This window comes from Anarrhichthys ocellatus, unplaced genomic scaffold (genome assembly GCF_004355925.1).
Source record: "Anarrhichthys ocellatus isolate YVR2014 unplaced genomic scaffold, GSC_Weel_1.0 scaffold1, whole genome shotgun sequence".
Classification (NCBI taxonomy): Eukaryota; Metazoa; Chordata; class Actinopteri; order Perciformes; family Anarhichadidae; genus Anarrhichthys; species Anarrhichthys ocellatus.
The window spans coordinates 17,824,088-17,847,746 of record NW_022280031.1 but is presented as its reverse complement, the minus strand read 5'-3'; the positions used below and the strand labels follow the sequence as shown (position 1 = coordinate 17,847,746).

At 42.7% G+C, this 23,659-nt stretch overlaps 1 protein-coding gene across 2 annotated transcripts in view; it reads left to right on the top strand.

Annotated features, from left to right (window-relative positions):
- Positions 1 to 19,909: 19,909 nt before the first annotated feature.
- osgn1 (oxidative stress induced growth inhibitor 1) overlaps positions 19,910 to 23,659 on the top strand; it is a 9,989-nt gene continuing 6,239 nt past the window's right edge. The window contains exons 1-2 of one of the 2 annotated variants that reach the window (XM_031853229.1): positions 19,910 to 20,086; positions 23,349 to 23,412. In XM_031853229.1, the coding sequence (XP_031709089.1) occupies positions 23,355 to 23,412 (58 nt within the window). In that variant the 5' untranslated portion in view covers positions 19,910 to 20,086; positions 23,349 to 23,354. Of the gene's footprint in view, positions 20,087 to 23,348; positions 23,590 to 23,659 lie in introns of both variants that reach the window. The other variant, XM_031853221.1, reaches the window with a different exon arrangement.

Below are 23,659 nucleotides of genomic sequence, written 5' to 3'. Positions count from 1 at the left end.
CAGAATTTTGTATAAATCATCCAGTAAGTGTGTTGTTATTAGTTTGACAATAATTAGGGCTCGAGCACCGACGTCGGGCCGCGAGGTCCCTATTGAAACTGTAGGAATTATTATTATTATTATTATTATTATTATTATTTTTCTCTCGAATGAAGCTTTATCATGTCTCCAACATCCCCATATTTGGCAAGCATATCAGGATTGCGGGAAAATTTGATATTTTATGGGTCCCATGCTCGAGCATGACAAAATTGCTCGCGAGCGCCCCCTAGAAGTTGGAAATGCAAGCCCCGACAGCCCGTATGTCCAAATGACTTAAAATTTTACGTACATGAGCAACTGAATGAGTTCTACAAAAAAATCCTCTTGGGATTCTAAGCTCCGCCTACCAAAATATTCCGCCATTTTGAATTTTGTAAAAAAAAAAATAATTCACTTCTCCTAGACCCTGGGTCTGATTGGTACCAAATTTTATGTGAATCATTATTGAATCTATATCATCAAATATTATGAAAATCTTGTTGATATCTTATTGCATTAAGAATATATGGACCAATGAATTTCATAGGGGCGTGGCCTTCTACAGCAATATATATAACTTCAAAACCATGTGGCCTATCCTCACGAAATCTGTCGCATATGTTCACATTGTGTCCTGTAACATTCACTCAAATTTTCATTCCATACAACCACTAGGGGGCGATGCAGTAATACTCCCATTTCTTTGCATTTTTAGGCACTTTTCATCGTTTTCAGGCATTGTACTTTAACAAACTCCTCCCACAGAATTTATACGATCAACTTCAAATTTGGTCAAGATGATCTAAAGACATTAATGATGAAAAGTTACTAAAATGGTCTACTGACATTGAACGACCTTCGTTTTATGTGGCGCCCATGACACGCACATTTCGTGCTGTTCGCCATGAAAGAGGAAGTTGTTGTAACTCCAAGGTACTTCATTCAATCTGCCCCAAACTTGTTACGCATGATGCTGGTCCAGGCCTGAGCACATTTCCATGGCAACATTTTCACAAAGTCTTAGCGCCACCTACTGGCAAAAGGAAATGACAAGCTTTATACTTTGATGTACTCCGACTAGGAAGTTGCCCAGATCAGTCTCAAATTTGGTAAGCTAAGCCGTAAGACATTGATAATGCTTCATCATGAATATTGTGAGTTGTCGTTAAACGCTGTTGCCGTGGCAATGTGTCATTCGCCATGAAAAATGAAGCTTATTTTTTCTGTGACTTAGGATGCTCAACAAGCCTTGGAACTTTGCACAGGTGTCATAGGTGATGGAAATAAATATTTCATATGGCTTTTTGGCTTGACCCTTTCAAATTGCCTCGATAGCGCCCTCTACAAATATTCAAAATCGCAGCCCCAGCACTACGTTTGACCTACATGTATGAAATTTGGTAGGCACATGTATCACATGAAGACTTAAAAAAAAGTGTCTTGGGACCATGCTCTAAAATTAACGGGAAGTCGGCCATTTTGATTTTTGTGTGAATTTTCCCATGACTTCTAGTCGCTATACTTTAACGAACTCCTCCTAGGGACGTTGTCAGATCCTTTTCAAATTTGGTCAGTATAATCTAAAGACCTTTGCAATTAAAAGTTACTCAAAGCTTTACGTTTGATGGAATGGCGTAGCCGTGGCGTGGCGGCCATTTTACGTAATTCGCCGTTAAACAACAACCCGGATGTAACTCCACAAAACGCAGCCCCGGCACTACGTTTGACCTACATGTATGAAATTTGGTAGGAACATGTACCACATGAAGACTTAAAAAAAAGTGTAAAGACCTTTGCAATTAAAAGTTACTCAAAGCTTTACGTTTGATAGAATGGGGTAGCCGTGACGTGGCGGCCATTGTAGGTGATTCGCTATTAAACAACAAGCTGATGTAACTCCACTGGACTTGCTCAAATATGTCCCAAACATGCCATATTTGATAACAGTCATGGCCTGAGGATGTCTACAAGCCAATTTTCACTCAAAGTCATAGCGCCACCTACTGGCAACAGGGAGACAGCGTTATGTGACAAACTGAATCCGATTTATATGACATTTACATGATGTGGTCTATACTTGATGTAGAGCAACACAATGCATGTTTGCATGTGTTCTCTAGCGTCACAAAGTGGATACAGGAACTGGTGGAATATTTGCACGACATAATTTCCAGCGTCACACAGTCCAAGCATTAAAAATATGTCTAACTTGTGGGCACGCTGTCTGATGGTCGCAGATATTTATGGCCGCTTCTGCCGTCGTCCCGCCAGTACCCCCGAGACGCGGGAAGGTGCGAGGGCCCATTCATCGCTGCTCGCAGCTTTAATTAGAATTAAATTTGACTACTTCAGAGCGGACAAATCCCAGCGAACCCTCTGTGATCTTTGGCGGACCCCTAAGAGGACCCGGACCCCAGGTTGGGAACCACTGACCTGATTCTCTTTGGTGTTTCTCTCTGAGTGTAAATCCACTACAGCAGGTGGTGGGTCTTTACTTAGCACTATGACGAAGTGACGGCCGGGGAACCACACACACACGCACACACACGCACACACACGCACACACACGCATACACACACACACACACACACACATACATGCACACACACACACACACAATGTGCAGGGGAAGAAACAAAGAAAGTGTTGGATGGTGAATAGACTTGTATTAATGGAGACCTTTAGTCTCAAAGCGACACGGCTTTAGGGAGTCATGAGGGGATCAAACTGTTGATCTTCTGATGAGAGGACAGCCAAGTCTATCTGTGAGGCTGAAAGAAAGACAGACAGACAGACAGACAGGAAGTGAACAGACAGACAGACAGACAGACAGGAAGGAAGGAAGGAAGAAAGAAGGACAGACAGACAGACAGAAAGTGAACAGATAGACAGACAGACAGACAGACAGGAAGGAAAGAAGGAAGAAAGAAGGACAGACAAGAAGGAAGACAGACAGACAGAAAGTGAACAGACAGACAGACAGGAAGGAAGGAAGGAAGGAAGAAAGAAGGACAGACAGACAGACAGGAAGGAAAGAAGAAAGAAGGACAGACAAGAAGGAAGACAGACAGAGAGACAGACAGACAGGATGGAATAAAAGAATAAGGAAAGACAGACAGACAGACAGAAAGAAAAACAGACAGACAGACAGTCAGGATAGAAGGAAAGAAGAAAGAAAGACAGACGGACAGACGGACTACAGTATATTTGGACAGACAATGACACGTAACGCTGAACAGAACACATGAGACTCAATTAAAGATCAGGTGGAGCTCATTCTGTCAGTCTGCAGTGTTTAAAGGGAAACTCCACACATTACACTTCAGAGACTGTTTACAGGTCTGTAGGAGTACTTCATGTTTATGTTTAAAAAGTAATACATGGTACCAACATTCATGCAAGAAAATAACGTTTAAAACAAAGATCTGTACTGTTTTCTTTAGTGGAGCCACCAAAATTGTCTGTCTCTCTCTCTCTCTGTCTGTCTGTCTGTCTCTCTCTCTCTCTGTCCGTCTCTCTCTCTCTCTGTCTGTCTCTCTCTCTCTGTCTGTCTCTCTCTGTCTGTCTGTCTCTCTCTCTCTCTGTCTGTCTCTCTCTGTCTGTCTGTCTCTCTCTGTCTGTGTATCTCTCTCTCTCTGTCCGTCTCTCTCTCTCTGTCTGTCTCTCTCTCTGTCTGTCTGTCTCTCTCTCTCTCTCTCTGTCTGTCTGTCTCTCTCTCTCTCTGTCTGTCTGTCTGTCTGTCTGTCTGTCTGTCTCTCTCTCTCTGTCCGTCTCTCTCTCTCTCTGTCTGTCTCTCTCTCTCTGTCTGTCTCTCTCTCTGTCTGTCTGTATCTCTCTCTCTCTGTCTGTCTCTCTCTCTCTCTGTCTGTCTCTCTCTTTGTCTGTTTCTCTGTCTGTCTGTCTCTCATTCTCCGCAATCTCTCTCTCTCTCTCAGACACACGCCTGTCATTTAATAACCTGTGTATGTGTGTCAAACATTATGATTCTGTCTCCTCTCCCCCTCTCTCACCCACCCAGTCCCACCCTTTCAAAATAAAAACCCCTTGGAGTAACCATATCTTAACATTAAACTCAGAATTTGCCGAGTTGTTTTTGTATTTTTTTTCTATTCAAATGTGTACACTGCACTCTGGTCCTGCCTTGTATGAATTTGTGGTTACTTGTAAGCCCAAGTGGTTACTTGTCAGTGGGTTGGGTGTAGTTATGCATGATACATTGATAATACATGATTCATTTCCTGTTGCAATGGTAATTAAACAACGCAATACAACCATTGTATTCTCTACATGTCTCTCACAGTGAAACACACAGAGCATGTGGTGTACCTTGAAAATACATACTTAGTTACTTGCTTACGCTCCTTGTTGATAAGTGAAAGTTCTGTTCGACCAAATCAACATTTGGAAATCACTGATCTTTCAGAAGATCATGGTATTGAACTACTGAATTTAGTTTTTATATTGTCTCATATATTGACCACATCAGCATAATGTCTTCATCAGCATAATAGAGTTTAATCATCTTTTAATAAGATCGTAGATGTTTAAATTTGGTGATTCTGAGCGCTTTTGGGACTTCTTGATTATTTCGGCTTAAAAGCACAAACAGACAAAACACCATGTGTACATGTTAGTGAAAGGTGTGGCAACATAATCCTGTTAATTTTTTCCATATGCCGTTTAGGCCTCAGTGCAATGCATTGTGGGCTATTCCCTTTAGCACATTCAGCAGAGAGGTGAACAAGAGAGCCCTCAAAGACTTGCTGATTTCAGGCCTGAGATCACGTGGACTTAGTGAGAGAAAGCATCAAACGTCTGTGAGTAAACTAGGTCATCGTGATTTATTTTTTCTATTTCATTTTTAGATGATTCAGCAGCTGACTGTCAAATCTAAAGTTTTAGATGCTTTGGCTGCAAATACAAATGTGTTTTGCTGGTCATGTTTTCTTTTATTACGTGTATCTTTTATTACCATTTCTATGATCTTTAAGTGCCCAGTTTTTTATTTCAGGTTGCCACCGTCGTTCAATTCAGTTACTTCATATGTGCAAAACACTCACACTATAGATGACGGAGGCTTTATCCCACTTCTGCTTAGTCATGTCATGTGACGTTGTTCCTGTTGGATGAGGATATGAGGCTATAATGGACCTGACAAACATCCATTTTGTGCAAACACAATATTTACACACACACACTCTTCAATTTTTTATGAGATGAGGCTCATAAATCCACAGATAGCAGCTTATTTTATTATCAGCTGGTACATTTCCAACTTACTTTTCATTCACCGTTTGAAAGCTTCTGAACTCATATCGAACTTTACATTCCAATAACTTCTTGGATAAGTAGCCAAAAATATATGCAATCTGAATTATCAACAACAACTTAAACTAGAAAATTCCAAAAGAAATTTTGACAGTGTGGCTTCTACTACCCGAAGAAATCGCAACATATACACACGCCAATGTTACCGGTAGTGTCATTCAGGTTCAATTGAGATAGCGCTACTCTCTTTTCTGCATTTTAGATTCATACTCTTGGATTGAATCTTGTATTTGTGGGGCTTTTATTTTGAAAGGGTGGGACTGGGTGGGTGAGAGAGGGGGAAAGGAGACAGAATCATAATGTTTGACACTAAAATGAGAGCATTCACAAGCATTCCAGTTAGAATTCATTCTGTGGGGCTTTTAATTTGAAATGGGGGGAGCGGGGGGTGAGAGGGGAAAAGTCCTCTAAAAATATCTAAGACCTGAATGACTATGATAGAGAGAGACACAGAGAGGGAGAGAGAGACAGACAGAAAGATAGACAGAGAGGAGAGAGAGGCTGAGTGAGACAGGCAGACAGTTAGATGGACTGAGTGAGTGGGAGAGTGAGACAGGCAGATAGACAGTTATAGGCTTTTATTTTAAAATGGGGGGGGAGTCCTCTAAAAGTCTCCAAGACCTGAATGACTGTATGAGAGAGAGACACACACACACACACAGAGAGAGACAGACAGACAGAGAGAGAGAGGGAGAGGAGTGTGTGTGTGTGTGTGTGTCTCAGTGCCTCTGTGTGTTTATCAACATCACTAATGAGCTCATATAAACACCTGTGTGCTTGGGTGCATGTTGGTGATTGGAGCACCTGTGTGTTAGAGGCTAATTAAGAGAGAGTGAACAGTGATTTTCAACAAAACTACCTGTCAAACATATGCCCTCTATACCAAAACCATGAGACTAATCAATAAAATATGGATACCGTAAGAGAGATAAGACTCTGGCAAACGTGGAGATGTGTTTTTTATGTTTGTGGTGTTAAAAATGTGAGCTCAAGCGCAATATGCAAAACTGGTACCGTCTGCTTTCTTTGAGAAATGAGTGGTCAGATTTAACATGGAGTCTAATGGAGCAGTTGGTTGGCGTTCATGTCGCTCTGCGGCTCTTTGAGCCAAATGTGTAAGTCCGTTGGATTCCACAGACATCTGTGTGCGACAGCACAACATTTCCAAGCTTTTTGGCCAAAAATGGTGTATAAAGAGTAAACATTGTGGGAGCTAGAGCAATTTGTTTGGAAAAATCACAGAATATTTTCCTGCTCCGCTCCACTCTGACAGTTATGCTCTCACTCTAGCTCTTAACGAGCCGCGCAATACACACCCATTATAAAATCTGAAACAGACCCAAAATTTTCCTGAAACTTAATCTGTGACTTCATGAAAACTGTGCTAGCTATCAAAATGTCCCTTTGGCTCAATAAAGTGCAGCGTTTTGTGTACATTTTAAACTTTGAATCATGTTTCTACGTTAATGTACGGCTAGTCAATATGGGCCCAAACTTTAGTGTTTTTTTTGCTCTCTTCACGCCGAAACCCCATTCAAGTCAATGGGGCGATTTTTCTCAGTTTTTTGGGATTTTCGGGAAAACCGCTGGGCGAATCTCTCCGAAAAATAGATAGCACACTATTCCCGATCGGGCTGCACGTTTTGATGTATTTTTCACGCCACTGTTGGCAACGCTGTGTGAGGAGAAGCGCGCCAAACTTTTTGGATAATAATCATTATTCACGCTATCTCAATTGAACCTGAATGACACTACCGGTAACATTGGCGTGTGTATATATTGCGATTTCTTCGGGCAGTAGAAGCCACACTGTCAAAATTTCTTTAGGAATTTTCTAGTTATTTTTATACAATTTTTTTCCAAGGCACTAATTCTTAAAGTCTTATTTAGCTGAAGAAATGTGCTGTTGTATCTGCTGGTCCAGACTGATCCCTTAATTCCTCCTGAATCACAACAAGAGATCTAATCCTGCAGGAAGTTTCCTCATTCATCGCTGTAAATATGTTAACGCTACAAAGCAGCTTAAACAGAGAAAAAACACAGACGAAAAACAAAACGAGCGATAAAAACCTGCAGAACAAGTTTCAGCGTTCATGGAGAGCAAGTAAAGTGCTGTTCTGCCTTTCACATCTTAAGTTTACAGCTTGTTATAAAAGTTTGCATTAAAAAAAAGAATCCACTAAAAGGAAGAGGCAGATTCAAGGAACATGAATTAAAATAGACTGAGGGGCAAAAATATAAAGACAAGCAAAGTCTATCCTCTGTACTCTATTCAAGTTACGTTGAATACAAACTCTGATCGAGTTCTGGGGTCAGCAAGTTCAGCAGACTGGGGGATTAGAGAAGTAGCCTGTGTGTGTGTGTGTGTGTGTGTGTGAGTGTGTGTGTGTGTGTGTGTGTGTGTGTGTGTGTGTGTGTGTGTGTGTGTGTGTGTGTGTGTGTGTGTGTGTGTGTGTGTGTGTGTGTGTGTGTGTGTGTGTGTGTGAGTGTGTGTGTGTGTGTGTGTGTGTGTGTGTGTGTGTGTGTGTGAGAGAGAGTGTGTGTGTGAGAGTGTGTGTGTGTTTGACCTCCGCTCCATTTGAGGTCCGCTCATTGACGCAGGGTCACAGGGTCAAACACCACTGGTGAGCGTCTGGACATATGTCCACATGTGCTGGCATGCTCTGTGTGTGTGTGTGTGTGTGTGTGTACTTATGTCTTTGTGAGGACCAGTGACGGTTGTGAATAAACGAGGACATCTTTTTTTTTATGTCCTTACACTTCGTCAAAGAGGTTGTTGAGGGTTTAAGCTGCGTTCAGACCGACTTAAGCTCTGCATGTAGAAAAAAGCAGCTCTCGCTTTAAATGCAAGTACACATTCCTTGTGGATCAATATCATGAATTCTGCATTTTACGGTTAATCTCTTTAACGTTGAAGAGTGAGATAAAATAATTGCTGTCATGATAACTTTCCAGAGTTGTATAAACCTGTCTGTGAGTGCTGTGCAATGTTTCGGCATCTGATATCAACACGTAAATCTGTTAATCAATCTGAACTTCCTGGATTGAATTTCACATCTCACCAACGCAGCATTAAGGAAGACTGTTTTCTGGGTGAATCCCCGCTTGAATCTGGTTTTAATGTCACTTTTTTTGTCTCTTTCTTGCTGATAGTAGGATGTGAAGATCAACACCAGTCTCTTATCTGTATGGTAAATATGAGGCTACCACAAGCAGCTGGTTAGCAAGAAATGCAACTGGATACAAAGTGGTAATTAGTGAGCTTTAGTGAAACTAGCAGTCAGATTTTGTTACCTTTTGACAAAGCCAGGCTAGCGGTTTCCCCCTGTTTCCATTCTTTGTGCTGAGCTAACAGGCTTATGACATGATATATTTAGTGGACAGATATGATGGTAAATGTCTGTAAGAAAGTAAATATTGAACTTTTACTTAAAGGTACGAATTTGTTACATCAAAGTTGTAAAGTGTTTACCTGAAGGGGAACCGGAGGATGGGCAAGATGCACGTGCAGCCGGCCCCGTCGGTCACAACAAAGCAAGGTGGAGCTCAGATTAAAACACACACACAGACGGATATTACCGAACGATAGCTTTACATAGCTATTTGTTATTTGCTGCTGTATTAATGTTCGGAATTGTAAAATACAGCTATATATATACAGTATGGAGCCTCACCAGCCTTGGCAACAGAGCTGCTTGTAAATATTTCTCTGACCAACACTGTTGGCTTTTCGTCTGAATTTGGAGCAAAAAAAGGTCCTAACAAGGTGATACAAAAGAGCCGGCGGGCAGGTTTACTAGGTGGGGCTGAAACCTACATGCAAAACAATGGATTTACACAACGCAAATTCAAGCACCAATCATTCATCTGTCACCCTTCAAAGGAAAACAGCAAAGTCATTTGGAGTTTCAGTCCACCTGATGACATTTCTCGTCATTACATAATGTGACCTGTGTGACATTTAGACAACATCCAGTTGATTAGATAATAGAGAGAAAATGTAAATAAATATAAAAAAATGTGTAACAACTTTTATGTTCATAGTTTTTGGTTGACTACGTTACATTTCCGTGTGTTTTGTAGCGTAAAGTCCACTTCCACTAACTGTAAATGAGATTTCATAATTTTGTTAACCCCTCACTTTTTAAAAATTGTTCTACAAAATAATAAGCACAAGGCAAATGTTTGCTTATGCAAATGTTTGTTTCCTGCACTGAACACACCGTCTATTTGAGGATGGCAGTTTGTTGATTGGTTCGCAGGTCTCTTTGGAAAAGGTGAGATAGCGCTTAAGTTTTCTTGACTTTTCAAGCTGGAGTTCTGCAAATATACATTCAAACATCAGCATGAACCATCCATCCATCCATCCATTTTCTTCCGCTTATCCGGGGTCGGGTCGTGGTGGCAACAGGCCAAGCAGGCTGACCCAGACTTCCCTCTCACTGGCAACATGTTCCAGCTCATTCTGGCCAGCTGGGAGATGTAATCCCTCCAGCGTGTTCTGGGTCTTCCCCGGGGTCTCTTCCCAGTTGGACGTGCCTGGAAAACCTCCAGTGGGAGGCATCCAGGAGGCATCCTAATTAGATGCCCGAACCACCTCAGCTGACTCCTTTCGACGTGAAGGAGTAGCGGCTCGACTCAAAGCTCCCTCCTGATGACCGAGCTCCTTACCTTATCTCTAAGGCTGAGCCCGGCCACCCTACGGAGGAAGCTCATTTCGGCCGCTTGTAACCGTGACCTTGTCCTTTCGGTCACGACCCAGAGTTCGTGACCATAGGTGAGGGTAGGAACGTAGACCGAGTGGTAAATTGAGAGCTTTGCCTTCCGGCTCAGCTCCCTCTTCACCAAGATGGTCCGGTGCAGCGCCTGCTTTACTGCTGCAGCCGCACCGATCCGTCTGTCGATCTCCCGCTCCATCTTACCCTCACTCGTGAACAAGACCCCAAGATACTTAAACTCCTTCGCTTGAGGTAGGCACTCCGTCCCCACCTGGAGGGAGCAATCCACCGGTTTCCGGAAGAGCACCATGGCCTCAGATTTGGAGGTGCTAACTCTCATCCCCGCCGCTTCACTCGGCTGCACACCGCCCCAGTGAATGCTGGAGGTCACGATCCGAGGAGGCTAACAGGACCACATCATCTGCAAACAGCAGAGAGGCGATCCCGAGACCCCTGAACCTGACGTGTCTGGAACATGTCTGACTTATTGCCGAGAATGCGGACACAGCTCCTACTGCAGTTGTACAGAGACCGGATCGCCCGTTGTAATGGGTCTGGCACCCCATACTCCCGCAGCACCCCCCACAAGAACCCCCGAGGGACCCGGTCGAAAGCCTTCTCCAAGTCCACAAAGCACATGTAGACTGGTTGGGCAAACTCCCAGAACCCCTCCAGTAGTCTTGCGAGGGTAAAGAGCTGGTCAAGTGTTCCACGGCCGGGACGGAATCCGCATTGCTCCTCTTGTATCTGAGGTTTGACAAACGGTCGGAGCCTCCTTTCCAGCACCCTGGCATAAGCCTTCCCCGGGAGGCTGAGTAGTGTGATACCCCGGTAATTCGAGCACACTCTCTGGTCCCCCTTTTTGAAAATGGGAACCACCACCCCGGTCTGCCAGTCCATGGGCACTGATCCCGACCCCCATGCGACATTGAAGAGGCGTGTCACCCAGGACAGCCGGGTCTTTCCAACCGGATCCCCTGCCATCTGATCCAACTCACCACCAGGTGGTGATCAGTTGACAGCTCTGCTCCTCTCTTCACCCGAGTTTTCCAAGACATACGGCCGCAAATCAAATGATACGATTACAAAGTCGATCATTGATCTCCGGCCTAAGGTGTTCTGGTACCAGGTACACTTATGAGCCACCTTATGTTCGAACATGGTATTTGTTATGGCCAAACCGTGGCAAGCACAGAAGTCCAATAATGAGACACCATTCGGGTTCAGATCGGGCAAGCCGTTCCTCCCAATCACCCCCCGCCAGGTTTCTCCGTCATTGCCCACGTGAGCATTGAAGTCCCCCAGGAGAACTATGGAATCGGTAGGCGGCGCCCTTTCCAGGACCCCTCCCACCGACTCCAAGAAGGCCGGATATTCTGAACTGCTGTTTGGTGCGTAAGCACAAACCACAGTCAGAGCCTTGCTCCCCGCAACCCGTAGGCGCATGGAGGCGACCCTCTCATTCTCTGGGGAGAACTCCAACACAGTGGCGCTCAGCCGGGGGCTCGTGAGTATTCCCACTCCCGCCTGGCGCCTCTCACCCTGGGCAACTCCGGAAAAGGACAAAGTCCAACCTCTCTCCAGGAGCTTGGTTCCAGAGCCAGCGCTGTGTGTGGAGGTGAGTCCAACTATATCTAGCTGGTATCGCTCCACCTCCTGCACCAGCTCTGGCTCTTTCCCCGCTAGCGAGGTGACGTTCCACGTCCCTAGAGCTAGTCTATGCTGCCGGCGATTGGCTCGCCCAGGCCTCCCGCCTGGCCCGCCGCCCGGTCTGCATTGCACCCGACCCCGATGCTTGTCCCTGCGGGTGGTGGGTCCACAGGGTGGCTGCTCCATGCTGTTTATTCGGGCTGAGCCCGACCGGGCCCCATGGGCGAAGGCCCGGCCACCAGAAGCTCGCCGACGAGCTCCCCTCCTGGGTCTGGCTCCAGGAGGGTGCCCCGGTTTCCCTGGTCCGGGCGAGGTGGCTAAAGTCCATGGGCTGCTTATCATTAGGGTCGTTTGAACCGCTCTTAGTCTGGGCTCTCCCCCGAGACCTGTTTGCCTTGGGAGACCCTACCAGGGGCTAACGCTCGGGACAACATAGCTCCCAGGATCACTGAGCCACTCAAACTCCTCCACCACGTTAAGGTGGCGATTCGCGGAGGAGCGAACTGCTCTTAGTCTGGGCTCTCCCCCGAGACCTGTTACATCAGCATGAACCAACAAAACAAATTTAAAGTGACATTGACAGTGAGCGTTAATCCAAATCTAGGATTTCGCGAAAAGAATGTTGAGCAGGTTGTGACACAAAAGTGTCCTTGAATGGAAGAATACCGGACCAAAAAAATACTTCTTAATGACTAACTTCACACTATCAGAGGAAAATAAATGGAGTGAAAAGAGTACTTTAGACTCTAGAATTTTAATGACAAGAGTGGAGAGATAGACAGTTGAATGAAGAAGGGAATTTACAGCAGAGATAAGAGGCAACTGGGAAAGGGGAAATGTTTGTTAAAGACAAGATGAAACTAACAGAAACAAGAAGAAAATATGAATCGTCAGATGGACAGAAACACATTACGGTTAAAAAACGAAAAACACAGGAAGTGTCTCTTTTCTACAATTCAGCAGAAATAATTAAATGTGTAAGAGGAGAAAAAAATAGTGGCATTTATTTTACAACATATCGTTGTTTGTTTGATATTTTTGCACTTAACTATGTACACCTGCCTTTGTGACAGTTTGCATAATAACTGACTTTAACTGACAATGGAGGATTAAGTGACTCAAACCCACTCTGGTTTGTTGAAGAGGCTGTCAGCCGTAGCTAAGAGGCATGCAGGTAAAAGTTGACAGCCCTCCTTTGTGAGTCACGTACAGACCTGTTGAGCATTAAAACTATTTTAAACACACTACACTCATTGCTCATACTGTATGTGCAACGTGATGCTACTGGACACAATGCATGTTTTATAATGTCTATGAATTAGCTTTTAAGTCCTTGTGGTAATATAATCTTTATTGTATGAAGGTGGACGACTCAAATGTTGACTAGATATCTCTTGGTGTTGAGTGAATAAAATATTTCTAGTGATTTAGGTGACCGTGTTTACCAGCTTCTCCTCCCTAAATGAGACTAAAACTGGTGCGTTCAGGTGCTCCTCCTCCTCACCCTGTAAAGTTACTCATGGGTTTATCACCAGAACGTTGCCCTCAAATAAATACCCACTATAAACAAGACCGTTTCATGATCCCTGAGTTTACAGGTTGTAGCCAGTAATGTTTCACTTTGAGACATGAATGAGTTTAGTTTTCTCTTGTAATTTCACTTCATTAAAACAGTTTGAACAAATCTGAGTTGTGGATGTGGATTCAGAGATTGGAAAAAACCTAAAAAATGTTTTGCAACCTCTTTCAATCAAATGTCTTGTGATTCACACACATGAGTAAAGACTTCTGGCATTTGGCCATTTCACGCCCTGAAGAAATTGTTGATTCATTGTGACACAACGCACACAAATGCACTCTGCAAAAAGGCTACAGTCGTTCACCCTTTGACGCAGAGACCCATACACATCTATTAATATGACTCTAAAAATGACTTTGTGACATCCACAAGTGGGTGATGTCACAGACTATCCTTCGAACAAATAGAGATAAGACGGAGACACAAAAGGTCCAGACAGTCAGTGAAAATGTTTTATTCTCAAATTCTCCTCGTGGCTTACATGGTTTCATTCTGTAACTGCATTGTGGACATTGTTGACAAATGAATGACGTAATAATGAGAAATACTCGCCTGCAAATATTATGTCTAGGGGTTTTATTGTGAAAGGTGAGAGTGGAAGGATTTGATCTGCTCTGTGACAGCTTTTGTCGATGTTGAAAGGAGTAATAAAGTTTTGCCGTCTTGGCTTGGACTATTGTTTTAACTGATGTGTTGTCATGTTGTTTATATTTGAGTTATTGTAAAACACTTTGTAGATGTGTCTTTGAAAAGTTTTCTATAACTAAAGATTTATAATATTATTACTATTATATATTTGTCTGCATTCCAAAAATGTAGGGAAAACCGTTATCTATATAATTTAATAACCAGCTTCACATAGAAATATAAGAACAGAAATATACCTGCTGTGAGATTTGAAAGGTAGAAACAAATACACCAAATGCTGGATGTCTCGGTGAAATCAAATTCTGCAGCCAGAGTGCCGGTGAGCAAGGCACTACGACACCGTGTCTGATAATCCCCGCGATCAACATAATGCCGTTTCAGCCCCGACAGCAAAGTGTTACATCAGTCAGCCTCTCTGCACAAAGACAAAGTATTGCATAATCTTATTCATGTAATATTTTAATCCAATTTGCAACAAACTCCCCCGACTACTCATGTTCACACAGTGTGAGCAGCGAAACAGGATGACTTACATCTTAAAGGAACAGTTACGAAGGTATTATATATTTGTGTGTTAAGTGCACAGTTTACATCAGACGTGGTTAGCCTAGCTTAGCATAAAGGCCTTTGCAAGAGTTGGCGTCACATGCTGGAACTACTTCTTCAAATAACAATGCATCCAGTATAATCCAGGGAAATCCCAGTATGTCTGAGCAGCGTCACCGGCTGCAGCGTGGGTTGCCAGATACAGTCGGAGGTACGCTGGCTACTGAATGTCTGCACACGTCGCTTTTCTTTTTAATGATAACAGTGAAGAAAGACCTACCCGGCTTTACAGGGACAGAGTTGTTCCTTTAATTTCATTATCTTCTGTCCTAAAGTGAACCTGGTGATGTGGTGGTTCACTTTAACTCTGTGATCTGCAGCTTTAACTTCTTATCTTTATCTTTTTAACATGTTTTCACTGCTGAATCAATTTGACATCCTGGATATATCCTTTAAACATATATTGTAGACCCTTCTGTCTGCTTCTCTGTGAAATCACATTTTAGTTTTTTCCATTAATTTAATATTAATGCAGGGAGTGCAGTTAGTGACAGTGTGGGCTCCACGGTAAGGTAGCCCTGACAGCTTGATGGAGTCGCAGAGGGAGGCGGGGCTTGTTGAAGAGTTAAATCGAGTGCTACAGTGTACATCACAGAATTAATAATTCAAACGTTCAATGCTGTCTCTTAAACTGGATGTGGCCTCTTACAGCATGTCCCCCGTCATGAACAGCTATAGAGAGACACATTCAGGTAAAATGTCTTACGCGGCACATCTCACCCGTCGCTGTTTTCTTTTGGGCCGTGTGAAGTCCGAAGCCCCCGAGCTCAGTGTCTGACCACCACTGTACCTCACTGTGTCTCTCTGTCTTGTTCAAATGTTCCCTCTATTCCTGGAAAAAAAAACGACAGATGAGGAATGCTTTGTGTACTTTTAACCCCTCGCAGGCCCTTTTGTCTGGCTCTGATCTGTTCATCCTCTGCCTGTGATCTCGGCTGTTGAAAGCAGATCCCCGTGACGTCGGCACACACGAACAAAAGGAAAGCTTCCTGGACGGGATTACGCGGTGACTCACAGGCCGGTGTTGGGTTTCCCAACGGCATCTTTAGACTCGCACCGCTCGGCTTTCACACCAAAAGCTGTCATGGCCCTTTATTTGACACCCGAAGCATTTTTTCCTTTAGGTATATGAGGTCACATTAAGTGCTGTTTCAGATACATTTTTTTCCCAAATATTCCCATAAATAGTGAAAGCATTTCCAATTCATCCACCACAAAGAATTCAAAGTCTGCAGGTTTCCTTTTCACAACTTGTTTAACTGTGTTGATGCTACAAATGAAAAGAAAGAAAAAGTAAATGTTGAAAATCAAACATCTTCAAAGTAGTGTGGGTCATAAAGCAACAATGATGTCCCACCATTGTTCCCCAATCCTTGGCAACATGTTGAGCTTCCTCGGGTCTATTTTGGTCTTCCAGGTTTTCTCTTTTCCTTGAGTCCACGTCAGTGAAAGCTTTGGTATATACAGTAATCGTCCTCCATTTGAAGTACTTTTTTTTTTTGTTGTTAGGCCAGAAGACTGAACCAACTTCGGGCATTCATAACGGTCCATTACCATGGACTTATAATTGTCTTTTTATAGATGGACTTTTGTTTTTAGCTTACAGATTCCAGAGGTTTTTCTTTCTGCTGTCCTTCCTGATAAGTCCGTCTAAATAATCAACATACTTTGACTTTCCATTTTTTAGATATTGAACAAGAAATAAAAATGTTCTCCCACTTTAAAGTGCTTCAGTTGCCAAAACCTAACATGTCCTTCGCTTAGTACGGCCTTAAAACCACATTATCAAACAGAAACTAAGCCATGAACATAAAAAAGATTCATCCACCATTTCTCTCTACTTGTATTGGATGAGAAGACAACCTGGACTGGTTGGTTTGTCTGTTACAGAAGCTTCCTGGTGATTGTTTTACGACTTTCTAATTACAAACCAGTCTAGTGTCTCAATCACACACATCAACACGTATGGATTCCAGCTCGTCACATGCTATCCCTTTTGTAAATGGTAAATGGACTTGTATTTGTCAAACACCTTTTTAGATTTCCAACATGGCATCATTCACCCATTTACACCCACTCATACTGATGGCAGAGGCTTTCTTGCAAGGTGCCAGATATAGACCCCGAACTAACTCACATTTATTAACTGGGAGCCTTCGGCAGCTTTTGGGGTTCGGTGTCTTGCCCAAGGACACTTCGTCATGCCGAGCTCATGGAAGTTACCAGACGCAGCGTCAATATTCGCTGCCATTGCAAAAACAAAATCCCCATTTTGTTAATGGGGATAGTGACTTAACAGAGATTTATTTCCCTTCATACACTGTTCTTGTGATGGGCTGCATGTCTTTGTTTTGTGGGGAAGGAAGCGTTAAAAGAATTTACTTAAAGGGACAGTGTGTAGGATTTGGTGGCAAATAGTGGTGACAGACTGCAAAGTGCAAAACTATGGTAACTGTGTCACCTCGCCACTTCACTACTTGCAACTGAAGTCAGGCTGCAGCTGTCGGTGCCACAGTTTTGCACTCTGCGACTCATGTTTCCACAGTTTCATAAGCGTGTCGGAGAACTACGGTGGCCTTCAGGTAAAATACAAACACAAAAGGCTCTCTCTAGAGATAGTGTTTGGTTTGTCCATTCTGGGCTACTGTAGAAAAATGGCAGTACAACATGGCCGCCTCCATGAAGAGGACCCGCTCCCTAATGAAGGGCTCATTCTAGACTAACGAAAACACAACAATTCTTAGTTTCAGGTGATTTTACACTACTAGCAACATTATGATTATTATATTAGATTGCTGCTAATAGATCCACGAAATACTACACAATTGTAGTACAAATCAAAGTATCAAAAGTTATCCTAATCCATGAAATAGTCTATCAAAAATGTAAACCTTCTGCACATTTAATGCTAAAAGGAAGACCGAGTTTACAATAATGTCAAATGTCCGTATGAAGTTCAATAAATAAATAAATGATGACTTGACTCATTTCTATATACTGTCAGTTGTATAGAAATGACAGTTATACCGTCTTACTTGTAGAAGCTTCGTTCGGTAGGGTACGTTTCCCGTGGTGGGGATCACTCGGTCCTCGAGTAGCCGCTGGCTGTCGGTGGCGCTGCCTCGAGGCTGGCTGGCGCAGACTCGGCCTCCTCGCTGCAGAGAGGGGCTTTTTAACTTCGGCTGAGGGACGAGGTTTGGGTCGTCCTTCCCGGAAATCTTCGGCGAGGAAAGATTGTTACCTTCTGCCGGCGGTGTGTACACAAAAAGGGTGGGAGAACGGGGCATAGGAGTTATCCGTTCTCGCACTACAGGATCCAAAACTCAAAATAAAACACAGTCTGTTCGACCAGCGAATGTTACATGTGACCTGATAGGATTTGATGAGGCCGCGGTTCCTCGTGGATCTTCTTGTCCCCTGGACGAGTCCGGAGTGAAGAGGCCTTGTGGACCTCCTGACACCAGCGCGTGTCCGGAGTGAAGAGAGCCTTGTGAATCTCCTTACACCAGCGGTGGCTGGACGGAAGAGAAAGAATTCTAGCTGTGCTCAGGCTTATAAACCAGGTGGCACAACCAGTGGGGGGCCCTTTCTTGGCCAATGAGGGACCAGCATCAGGTTTCTGCTGGAGCTGGGGGGTGTGGTCATCCGGCATGAGGTTTCTTGCAGACCCCAGGTCAGGCGTTTTGGTGAAAGGAAGGAACATGGCTGCTCCTTTGTTTGAAAAGCACGTGTGAAGGTCTCAGCCAGCCAGGACAGCAGGGTCAGATCCCAACAACACTGACATTCATGGTTCCCATGCAATGAGTCTGACTTTTCCTCCTGCTTCAACATGAGGTTCACTTCTTTCTTTAAACCTCAGCTTCATAGTGACGTCACCCGTTGGTTTGTGGACTGTAGTTTTGAAGCCTTGAGTTCGGCATTTTGGCCGTTACCATCTTGGCTTGTTTGCAACCAGTGAAAGGAAGTGACCATATTTGGACCGCGGAGGAGTGACGTAGAGACGCTTTATACAGCTCTGATAGGGTAGACACCTGTCAATCACTGTCTAGACCCGCCCTAAAGCATACTCTGCTTTATGGTCTGTTTGACTCTAAATGGACCATCATTTACTAAATGAACATCATGCTGTATTGAAGAAGACTTGAAACTAGAGATTGAGACCATAAACTCATGTTTGCTGAGGTAATAAATCAAGAGAGAAGTAGTCATTTTCTCATAGACTTCTATACAACCAGAGGAGCCAGGAGGTTGCCATCTGGTATGTACCAAGTGATGACTTTATAGTTGAACTTTAGGGTGAACAGTACACCTGCTTAGCATCATGCGTGTTAGCATTGACATTATGATCATTTTAGCATGCTAATGTTAGCATTAGCATAGTTCTTAAAGAATAATAAATAAGAGTAAAAAAGACCCCCTGACCTTTCCTTTTATCACCATTATCAAACCAACATTTCCACTTATTCACAAAATAAATATCAAAGAACGATTAATTTAATGGAAGAATGAAATTAAACCCATTCATGCTCCTAATTCTAATGATCCAGAGGGACGTTGCTTGTTTTATTAATCTGGCTTCATTTTTATTTTTCTGATAAAATGATTGACTATCTAGAATCTAGTTAGTTTAAACTTTTGAGACTTTCACTGTATGTGAATAGAAGCAAGTGCCAATCGACCAACAGTTAAAAAAAAAAAAATTCCACCCAAGTCTACTTCAGATTCAGCTTCATTTATTAGGACGGGAGGGGGAAAAAAGGGGGACGGGACCGCAGAACGACTCGTCGTGCCCCACAGAGAGATCTCCTTTGGGCAATTCACAGACAGAGCGCCCACTCTGTTTACATTTCCGCAAACCACCATTGCTACAAAAACTATATATATAAAATAATAAAATATATAATATTATAATATTATAATTAATAATATATAATAATATAAAACAATAATATAATAATATATATAATAATAAAAAACTATACATTAATATTGTGTTCATTTCGAATTAGTATTGTGCTGGAAAGTTAAGATGGACTAAACAACACACACATTGAATTTACCTAAAAACAATTTTACATTTTTGTAGTATTTGTACATTTACGTAAGTAAAATATCTGAGTACTTCTTCCACCTCTAGATATCTGTTACCGAACAGGAGCCCTTCGGCTACTTCCGTCGGTTATGTCATCCTCGTACTGTCCTCGTGCCTTCTCCTCGCACACTTAGACGATCTTTCTTCTTCGTCTGACGACATCGCGCGTGAGGTAGCAGAACCAGCAGCGGAAGGTCGCTTCTGATTGGTCGTCTGGGTGTCGGACTCGGCGGTGACAGTATATATATAATCTGTGAATGTGCAGCTCCGAGTCGGCAGCAGGATGTTTTAGTGTCGCGCATGTAACGGAAGAAACCGAATAAAGAGCGTGGAAGGAATGAGAGACTGAGAAGAAGATAGAGGAAGAATAAGAAGGTTGCAGTCATTTCTTCTTCTTGAGAGCTGACGGAGAGCCGGCATCAGCGGGCAGGAAGAAAATATCTGTGAGTTAGATTCCATCTTTGATTAAAGCGGCGCGTGGAAGGCGGATGTTATAAATGAGCCGTTAGCCGGTGCAATCAAAGACTCGTTCGTTCAAAGAAAATCGTACTTAATGGAGCTTTATGTCACATTCTGACCATTAATATAGCAGCAAACTAACTAATAGCTGTGAGAGGATTTGTGTGCGTTGTCATGGGAGCTTCTCCTTTCTTTGTTTACATAGCCGGCATAACCTCGCGTGCTTCTTAGTGCGTGTTAGTGCACGTGAGAGCGTGCCTCACTTGCTAGCTTATGTGCCCGCTGCGCTCATACGGAGGTTACAGTTGATGACGTCGCGGAAGACATGTTGAGAGCCGTCAAGAGTCAATCGAATGCTCCCCGATCTCGATGCTAACACGCATGATGCTAAGCAGGTGTACCGTTCACCCCCTGTCACGATTTTAGTCCAGTTTATTAGCATGCTAGCATTAATGCTAAGTAGCTTTTAACACAAAGTCACTGCAAGGTGGAAGAAGTACTCGGATACTTAACCAAAATAGCAATATTACAAAAATATTTTAATTGAGTCAAAGTACAAAAGTATTAACATCAAAATGTACTTCAAGCACAATAAAACTAAAAGTACTCAATATGCAGAATGGTCCATTTCATAATAATGTATGTTTATGTAATTACATTATAATGATTTATTTACTGATGCGATCATCACTGCTGGTAGATGTGAGGCTAATTTCATGGATATTTAAATCCATAAAAATGTATTCGTTTATTACATATCACAATAATAATCTCAATCTGCAAAGCACAGTTAAAAGTACAATACTTAGAAGTATAACGTAGCAGAAAAATGAACCTCTTCTGTTACATACAAGACCTTTTTGTTTTTAATAGACTTTTCAAACTCATTCACAACGTCATTATGTAATGAGCGTGTCGTCTGCAGCATCCATCATTTAAAGGTATCTGTTGTCAGATGAGTCTGAATCAACACAAACCACTTCAGTACGTTTACAACTGGACTCATGTGTCTCCTTCGGTGGGCAGATAATTAAAATCTCATTAGCAGTCTGGCAGATGGTTGACTGCAGGAGGCAGTGCCGGTGAAAGATGGTGTCCATGTATTCAAATGACACCAGCAGCTGGATACGACTTTGGGCTTTGCTATATTTGCTGCAGAGGAATATGGCTCCTGTTTATTTAATGTTTTGCAAAAGCACCGGTTCATTTAATGGATGAAAAAGTCTTTGTCGCACAGGTTCAAACCTCAAACGTGAACCAAAATACGTTGCGTCACGGATTTTCTTCTTCTTTTTGCAATTTTCGTTTGGTTTTTCCCATCAGAAAAAAAAACATAAAATAAAAGATGACTTGGTGTTTGAAATTGGTTTTGTGCCAATAAATTAAACTCTAAAAACTGAAAGTCTTTTTTAAAATATATTCTTAATCTGCTGTTGAGGTCTTGAAGTGTCGGTTTGGTTTCTTTTGTAATGTGCCGATGTGATGTTGCGTCATCAGAGGAAGTTAATGTGTGTCTGTTTGTTTTGTAATGATTGATGACGACATCGTGTGCCGACTGACTGATGGAGGAAAGAAACCAGAAGACTTTCACATTTAACAAACTGGAATCAGAGAATTAGAAAAAAAAAAGTCAGAAAAGGCCAAGTTCCTGTGTCTCTCTGTGCTGATCTTAAAGTGAAAGTAAATGTTAACGACGACATCTGCCCGGCAACCAAACCTCCACAAACAAATAGATTGTTTTGTCTTTTTTTTGTTTTTTGTTGTGTTAACGTAAATGATTGTGTTAAACAATAGTTAGGCCCCCTATTGATTATAAAATCATATCGTATGAGCGCGCATACATGATTGAAGTGCTGCATCACTGTTGTGGAGGGCTAAACTTTCACAGACGGTAACTTAACGTTGTTACAGCCAACATTCGGGTCATTTAATTAAAACAGACTTTTAGCTCCTCATGTCCGAGCTTGTCAATGAGAAGATAAACCTATGTGGTATGCAGGTTCTGCTTCAAGATAAACATTAAGATGAACAAACTCAAAAAACAATGACTGTTGTTAGGCGTTGGTCAACTCTTTTTCTTGGCAGACATTCTTTTCGTGTTTTTACTGCCAAACAAATGAAGGAAAACAAATTATCATCCAGTCAAATCAGTTCAACAAGGAAACTGGGCCAGTAGTGCTGCTCGTAGTACAGTGTGTGTGTGTGTGTGTGTGTGTGTGTGTGTGTGTGTGTGTGTGTGCGCGCGCGCGCGTGTATGTCCAGTAAACCCGTTGGCTATTAAACACCCTCTGGTCTGGGCTTGCTTTCAACCTCTGCACTGCTCTTATATAACCTTCTTTATCTCTTCCTCAACATGTCCGTCTGTCTCTCTGCCTGCCTGTCTGCCTGTCTCCCCTCTTCCTCCTCCTCTTATTTATTTATTCCTTCTTTCATTCCTTTCACTCTCATGTTATCTGTGTAAGCATGACTCTGCAGATTTCCCCCACCCACCCCCCTGTGGGCTCACAGTTGTCATGGTGCTCCTTGTTTTAACTCTTTGACCCACCGTTGACTTCCTTTTAACCCCTTCCTGCCTCCACAAACACTCGTATGTCTTAGTTCAATACGATCAGACGGAGAGTTTGTTTCTGTGCAGTAAGAGAGAAAAGTGAACAATGAGCTTTAAGATTAGAAATGTTATGATTTTGTCGCTGGAGCATTTTTTTTAAATGAATCCAATATTTTCTGCACACTGAATTAGAATATTTTGAGTCATCTATGTTCATTTATTATACGTAAAGATTCCAGCTATAAAGTCTCCAAACATTCTCAGGGTTTGTTCTTCAGTCTTCAAACATTTCATGAACAATATTTTCTGTTTCTGCAGGACGATAAATAGTTTAATTGTTTGCTCCTCGTGCTTTATCTCTCCCTGAGGTCACACTGCTTCTCAAGTGTGTTTATCTGAGGTCACACTGCTTTCTTAAACTTATGGTGTGTGTGTGTGTGTGTGTGTGTGTGTGTGTGTGTGTGTGTGTGTGCGTCTTGAGTACGGTGTGTGTGTGTCTTGAGTACGGTGTGTGTGTGTCAGAGGTCAGTGGAAATGTACTGACTGACCATTGTAACTCATTGTAACTGGCCTTAATGATTAACTACTTCACCCTTTACTCTGCTTTCTAATAATAGTGGTGGTAATGGAAGTTATCTTGATGTTGCATTGATAAAGATATAATATTAATAATGATAATGTCTCTTTTCTCTCCTCAGATAAATATGGATCGTCACGATAAAGAAATTATCCCCGGAGACATTTTGCCCGTAGTGATCATCGGTAAGAAAACACACGCACAGTTGATTTTATGCAGCAAGAAAAGAACCTTTTTAAAGGAGAAAGCCGGTAGATGTGTAGAGAACTATGACACAGCACAACTCCCCTTTTTCCTACCTTCTCCCAAGCACCCGAACGCACCAAAAAAACAACCGTTCACTCTCTCAGCAGCATTACAAGGTAACTATGAAGTAAAACCAGTGCAACTGGATGGAAACAAATCCAGTGCAACTGGATGGAAACAAAAAAA